The following is a 7,500-nucleotide window of genomic DNA, read 5'->3' as shown; positions in this document are numbered from 1 at the left end:
AAAAAGAAAAAAAAAAAAGAAAAAAAAAAAACAGTAAATAAAAGAGAATAAAAAGGAGAAGAATATAGATATAAAAAGGAGAAGAATATATATATATAAAGGAGAAGAATATATATATAAAAAGGAGACAATAAAAAAGAATAAAAAGGACAAAAAAAAAAAGAGATATAATAATATCCTGTCTTGTGTATTTGTGCATTCTTATAACAAGCATAAAAGGACAAAAAAAGAAAGAGAATAAAAAGGAGAATAAGGAGGAGAATAAAAAGGAGAATAAGGAGGAGAATAAGGAGGAGAATAAGAAGGAGAATAAGGAGGAGAATAAAAAAAGAAGAAAGAGGATAAAAAAAGGAATATAATTATCTGTCTTGTATTTATAGATTTTTTATGTAAGGAGTATAAATAAGTAATTAAATAAGAGATAAAAAGAGAGAAAAAAGTACATAATAAGAAAGAGAATAAAAAGGAGAAGAATATAGATATAAAAAGGAGAAGAATATAGACAAAAAAAGACATAAAAAGTACCTGTATACCACCATGTACATTCTTGTATAACATCCTATTCCCTTATATTAAGGAGGGGAAAAATTGAATTATAAATTAGTGATTAAATAAGACATAAAAAGAGAGACAAAAAGTACATCATAAGAAAGAGAATAAAAAGGAGAATATAATAAGAAGAAAGACAATAAAAAATAACATATAATTATCTCTGTCTTGTATGTATATTCTTGTAATATATCCATATAAGAAGACACATTCCTTGAGTTAAGAGGGCAAAATAGAAATAAAGATTTGTAATTAAATAAGACATAAAAAGAGAGACAAAAAGTACATAATAAGAAAGAGAATAAAAAGGAGAATATAATAAGAAGAAAGACAATAAAAAATAACATATAATTACCTGTTTACCAGCTACATTCCTGTAATATACATCCTTAAGTAGACACATTCCTTTCGTTAAGAGTGCAAAATTGAAATATAAATTAGTAATTAAATAAGACATAAAAAGAGAGATAAAATGTACATCATAAGAAAGAGAATAAATAGGAGAATATAATAGACATAAAAAGGACAAAAAATAACATATAATTACCTGTTTACCAGCTAGATTCTTGTAATACATCCTTAAGTAGACACATTCCTTCCGTAAGGATTTGTGATTAAATAAGACATAAAAAGAGAGAAAAAAGTACACCAAAAGAAAGAGAATAAGGAGGAGAACAATATAGACATAAAAAGGAGAAGAAGTTATAAAGAATTACCTGTTTCGCAGCTACATTCCTGTAATACATCCTTAAGAAGACACATTCCTTTCGTAAGGATTTGTGATTAAATAAGACATAAAAAGACCAGAAAAAAGTACACCAAAAGAAAGAGAATAAAGAGGAGAACAATATAGACATAAAAAGGAGAAGAAGTTATAAAGAATTACCTGTTTCGCAGCTACATTCTTGTAGTACATCCTTCAATAGACACATTCCTTTCGTAAGGAGAGAAAAATTGAAATATAAATTAGTGATTCAATAAGACATAAAAAGATCAAAAAAAAGACACCATAAGAAAGAGAATAAAGAGGAGAACAATATAGACATAAATAGCATAAAAAGTTATAAAGAATTACCTGTTTCGCAGCTACATTCTTGTAGTACATCCTTAAGAAGACACATTCCCTTAGTTAATAGAGAAAAATTGAAATATAAATTATTAATTCGATCTGGATGAAATGAAAAACGATTTAAATAAAAAGAAAGAGAAGGAAATGATACAGGAAATACTTCTTCCTCCTCCTCCTCCTCCTCCTCCTCTTGCTGCTGCTGCTGCTGCTGCTGCTGTTGTTGCTGCTGTTGTTGGTGCTTATTATTATTATTATTATTATTATTATTATTATTATTATTATTATTATTATTATTATTATGTTTATTATGTTTATTATGTTGTTGGTAATGATTAATGTCTGTATAATAATATTCAGCAGCAAGTGCAGATATATTGGATTGTATACCAGATAATATCATGGATAACTTTGCTGCAGTACCACATACTTTTATATCTTCCTCTTCTTTTTCTTGCTGCTGCTGCTGTTGCTGCTGCTGCTGCTGCTGCTGCTGATTATAATTATATATTTCTTGCTGCTGTATACGATATATTTGCTGCTGTAATGCTCCCCATATAGGTCCTCCTTGGTACTCTGTATAACCAGGAGGATTTCTTAATAGATCTACATATACTATACTAGATGATTCATCAATCCATTTATTATTATTGTTGCTGCTGCTGTTGCTGCTGCTGCTGCTGCTGCTGCTGCTGCTGTTGCTGCTGCTGCTGCTGCTGTTGCTGCTGTTTATTGATGAATTGTCTGGTAATAATGATGAATCCTTACCACCATTATAGAATGATGCTGCAGCAACAGCAACAGCAACAGCAACAGCAACAGCAATATAAACAATCAGCAACAGCAACAGCAACAGCAGCAGCAGCAGCAGCAGCAACAAATGAATATAATACATACCTGCATGTTTTCTATCAACAAAGTTTTCTTGAGGTTTAACCTTATAATTAATAGGTATTTGTTCTTCCTTGCATGTACATAATCCGCATTTCTTAGGAGAAGTACATTTATTATTATTATTATTATTATTTGCTGCTGCTGCTGCTGCTGCAAACATAGCTGCTGCTGCAGCTGCAGCTGAATTACTACCACCACCATTTCTTATTGCAGCAGCTTCTGCTGCTGCTGCTGCTGCTGCATTATAAGGAGAAGATGCAGCATTAGCATTAGCAGCAGCAGCAGCAGCAGCAAATGTAGATTGTGCATATACACTACTAGGAGTAAGTTGTGTTTGTTGTTGTTGTTGTTGCTGCTGTATAAGCAACTCTTGCTGCTGCTGCAGCTGCTTATCCGACAGCAGCAGCAGCAAATCCATTGGACTACTCCTCTCTTTTATATTTAATTTAAATATACGGAAAAATTTCCTTTTTTTTAATTGCTGCAGCAAAGGGTGCAGCAAATATGCATCTTGCTGCAGCAAGCTTATCTCCGGTGTATGTAAACATCTGCATGCATGCATACATACACATATACATATACATATACATATACATATCTTTCCTTATCCTCCTCCTCCTGCTGCTGCTGCTGCTGATGATGATGATGCTGATGCTGATGGTGGTTGTATGGTATGGTGGTAAGGTCGTGGTGGGGTTGTGTGTTTCTATATACACTATTAGTATTAGTACTACTGCTGCTGTTGCTGCTGTTGCTGCTGCTGTTGCTGCTGCTGCTGCTGCTGCTGCTGCTGCTGCTGCTGCTGCTGGTGGTGGTGTTGCTGCTGCTGACTCTGGGAATTTTTCATCAGGAAGGAGGAGACGTCTTAGCTGCAGAGACTCAGGAAGGAAAGAAAAAAGATCAATTAGCTGCTGCGGTGGTGCTGCTAGCTTCTTCATTAGCTGCTGCTGTGCAGCAGCAGCAGCAGCAGCTGCTGCTGCTGATGCACGACCATATACTGTTGCTGCTGTTGCTGCTGCTGCTGCTGTTGCTGATGAACCAGAGAATATACCCTCAAACGAACCTAACCCAGCATCCAGCAGCAGCAAACTGCAGCAGCAGCCAATTGCTGCTGCTGCTGCTAATATAGCTAAACTCTTACACCTTAACTCCATTGCTGCACCACCAGCAGCAGCAGCAGCAGCAGCAGCAGCAGCAATTGCTGCTTATTGTCTATGCTGCCTTTAGGCCAATCACACTAATACTATACCTGCTGCTGTTGCTGCAGTTGTTGCTGCAGTTGTTGCTGCTGCAGATCCACAATTCAGTGTTGTTGTTGCTGCTGTTGTTCCTGTTGCTGCTTCCTTTGCTGCTGCTGCTGCTGCTTTGGCTGCTGCAGACACGCACTTAAATGGAGCAGACAAGCTGTTGCTGCTGCTGCAGCAGCTGCTGCTGCTATTGCTGCTGCTTGAGTTGCTGCTGCTTCTTTTGCTGCTGTTAGGGTCTATACAAAAAAGACAAAAGAGTAGCGCATGCGCTGATGCTGCAGGGGACAGGCACGCTGTATTGTACCTCCAGTTGCTGTTGTTGTTGTTGCTGCTGCTGCTGCTGTTCCTGCTGCTGCTGCTGCTGCTGCGGCTGCTGCATCGAGACAGCAGCGACTGCGTCAAGACTAGACTCCGCCCCAAGGAGACAACAGGAGAAGAAGGGGCAAGGACTGATTGAGTCGGTGGCAGCAACAGCAGCAGCAGCAGCGGCAGCAGCAGGGGCAAGGGTCAGCAGCAGCAGCAGCAGCAGCAGCAGCAGCAGCTGAGACTGAGCAGCAAATAGAGAACAGCAAATGTGTATTTAAAGAAGCAAGACAAACGTAGAGAACAAAACGAGTCATATATATATCTACATACAGTGTAGCTGCTGCTGCTGCTGCTGCTGCTGCTGTTGTTGTTGCTGCTGCTGCTGCAGCAGGAGCAGCCGCCGCCGCCGCCACAGCAGCAGCAGCAGTAGCAGCAGCAGCAGCAGCAGCAGAGACCTCCTACATTGGGGGCCCCTGCTGCCTGTACACCTAAAAAAGAATAAATTAAATCTTCTTACAACATTTGCTGCTGCTGTCGTGTAGGATGTCTTATTTGCTGGTGCAGCAGCAGCAGCAGCAGCAGCAGCAGTACTAGTAAGGGCAACAACATTGCTCCCGCTCCTGCTGCTGCTCCTACTGTCCGTGCTGCTGCTCCAGCAGCAGCAACAGCAACAACAGCAGCAGCAGCAAAAACAATATTTGCTGCTGCTGTCTTGTCTTATATGTCATACAATAATTAAGACACACACACAAGGATTGGTGCTGCTGCTGATCCTGCTGCTGCTGCTGCTGCTACTGTTGCTATTGCTGCTGCTGTTCCTGCTGCCATTGTTATTGCTGTTGCTGCTGCTACCATTGCTGTTGCTGCTGTTACTATTGCTGCTTTGCTGCTGTTAGGGAAGCAATGTTCTTGCTGCTGCTGCCTTTGTTTGCAGTACCTGGTGCTGCTGCTGCTGCAGCAATAGCAGCACGACGGCCCAGCAGAAGGCTGCTGCTGCAGCACAGCTCCTCGTTGCTGCTGCTGCTGCTGATGCTGCTGCTATTTGCATGCATCTGGCTGCCTTAAGGATACGTTCTATGCAGTGTCTATTATAAGATAATTGGGGTGTACGTACACCGCTGCAGCAGAACTACTACTAGCAGCAGCACTAACTGTGTATGGCCTGCAGCAGCAGCAGCAGAAACTGTTGTTGCTGCTGCTGCTGTAACTCCCTTCTGCTGCAGCAGCAGCAGCGTAGATAGTCATATGCTGCAGCAGCAGCACCTACAGTAGTCTGCACAGCAGCAGCAACTAATATGCAGTAACAGCAACAACTAATCTAGCAACAACTGATCTGCAGCAGCAGCAGCAACAGCAACTGATCTGTTGCAGCTGCAGCAACTAATCTACTCTATATATAAATCATTATAGCTGTTGCTGCTGCTGCTGCTGCTGCATGCAGCAGCAGCAGCAGCAGCAAACTAAAAGTCGAGCAAATCGGCAGCAAAAGTTGTGCCGCTCGATCCTGTCTCCCATGCTGCATCTGCTGCTGGTGTTAATCCTTGCTGCTGCTGCTGCTGCTGCTGCTGCTGCGGTGCTGCAGCAGAACCAGCAGCAGCAGCTTCTGCTGCAGCAGCAGGACTGGTAGGCTCTCCTTGGGACTCAAGAGAGGAAGGGCTCCATAGATCTGCTAGAGCAGTCGGCTGCTGCTGCTGCTGCTGCCGCTGCTTGTTGGCAGCAGCATGAGGAGCTGCTGCTTTTGCTGCTACAAGTTTTGATTTTGCTGCTGCAGCTAATCTGCTCTTGCTGCTGCTGTTGTTGCGCTGCTGCTGCTGCTCCTCCTCCTCCCTTCCTGCCTCTCGTGTAGTTCCCTTGCGTGAATTGCGCTGCTGCTGCTGCTGTTGCTGTTGCTGCTGCTGCTGCCCCGTAGCTTGTTTGCGAGCCTCCTGTTGCTGCTGCTTCTTTTTTTGTGGCTGCTTCTGCTGCTGTCTCTTCTGCTGCTTGCTTTGCTGCTGCCGCTGCTGCTCCTGCTGCTCCTCCTCCTCTTCATCAGAGGTGTGCTGCTGCTGCTGCTGCTGCTCTTGTTGCCTTTGTCTCGATTCAGCTTGCTCCCGCTGTTGCTGCTCTTCGCGTCTCTGCTGCTCTTGCTGCAGCAGCAGCTCCTGCTGCTGCTGCTGCTCTCGGCGTTGCTGCTCTTGTTGCTGTTGCTGCTGCTGTTCTTCCTGCTGCCTCTGCCTTTCCTCCTGCTGCCGCTGCTGTTCTTGCTGCCGCCGCTGTTGTTCTTGCTGCAGCCGCAGCTGCTGCTCTTCTTGCTGCTGCCGCCGCTGCTGCTCTTCTTGCTGCTGCTGCTGCCTTTGTCTGTTGCTGCTCTCCACCGTGTTTGCTGCAGCAGCAGAAATTGCTGCTGCACTAAAGCTGCTGCGCTGCGCAGCAGCAGCACCTGTTGCTGCTGCTGAAGGAAACAGTGCATGCGCAGTAGCAGCAGCAGCAGCTTCTGCAGATGGTGGATGTGCTGCTGCTGCTGCTCCTCCTGTGTTGTCATCCCTGCTGCTGCTGCTGCTGCTGTTGGCGCTTGTGCGCTTCCGACTAGCAGCGTTACCCACTCCAACAGCTGCCGTGCTGCTGCTGCTGCTGCTGCTCTTACCTTTAGGAGCAGCAGCAGCAAGCAGCAGCAGCTGCTCCTCGCTGCTGCTCCATTCCCCTCCTGCTGCCCTTAGATCCTCCCTGAGGTGTCTCTGCAGCAGCAGCAAGTTTTGCTGCGATAGGAAGCGCCGCTGCAGCAGCGGTGCAGCAGCAGCAAACCAGCTGCAGTACTTGCTGCTAATGCTGCTACTGCTGCTGCTGCTGCTGCTGCTGTTTCCTAGTACCAGCATGGCCCGCCGTCTTGTCTTCCGTGCTGCTGCTGCTGCTTCCCTCAGCACAGCAATGACTTGCTGCTGCTGCTGCAGCGTCAGCAGCACACCAAGTCTTTGTGTTGCTGCATGCATAAATGTAAGCATGTCTTGCTGCAGCTGCTGCTTCGTTTCTTCTGCTGCAGCAGCAGCAGCAGGAGGAAGACCAGATGAACCTGCAGCAGCAGCAGCTGCTGCTGCTTCTTCTAAGGGCTCCAGCAGCCGCAGCGCATGCAGCTGCCGCAGCGACTGCAGCAGCAACTGCAGCAGCAGCGGGAAGGATTCACGTTTTAGCTGCAGCAAGAAGGCTAATGCTTGCTGCTGCAGCTGCTGCTGCGGGTGCAGCAGCAGCAGCAGCAGCGCAGCACCAAGACCACAACCCCACAAGGAGACACTGCAGCTCTGTCTAACTAATAAGCAACAGTACTCCCTCATCTCGTTACCTAGCTGCTGCTGCAGCAGGAGCTGCTGCTGCTGCTGCTGCTCTTGCTGCTGCTGCTGCTGCTCTTGCTGCTCCTGTTGCTGCTCTTGCTGCTGCTGCTGCTGCGAGAGACATTGGGACAAGAAA

General features: G+C 44.9%; 1 protein-coding gene across 1 annotated transcript in view; it reads right to left on the bottom strand.

Moving 5' to 3' along the window:
• Positions 1-5,522: 5,522 nt before the first annotated feature.
• Positions 5,523-7,500, bottom strand: part of EMWEY_00031150 (hypothetical protein, conserved) — a gene marked incomplete at both ends in the record, with an annotated part of 7,977 nt that continues 5,999 nt past the window's right edge. The window contains one exon of the mRNA XM_013481699.1: positions 5,523-7,500. This exon is cut by the window's right edge and continues 251 nt beyond it. Coding sequence (XP_013337153.1) covers positions 5,523-7,500 — 1,978 coding nt within the window.

The sequence above is a fragment of the Eimeria maxima genome, genomic scaffold (assembly GCF_000499605.1).
Source record: "Eimeria maxima Weybridge genomic scaffold, Emw_scaff387, whole genome shotgun sequence".
Lineage (NCBI taxonomy): Eukaryota > Apicomplexa > Conoidasida > Eucoccidiorida > Eimeriidae > Eimeria > Eimeria maxima.
The sequence above is the reverse complement of the archived record's forward strand: the minus strand, read 5'-3'. Positions and strand labels throughout refer to the sequence as shown.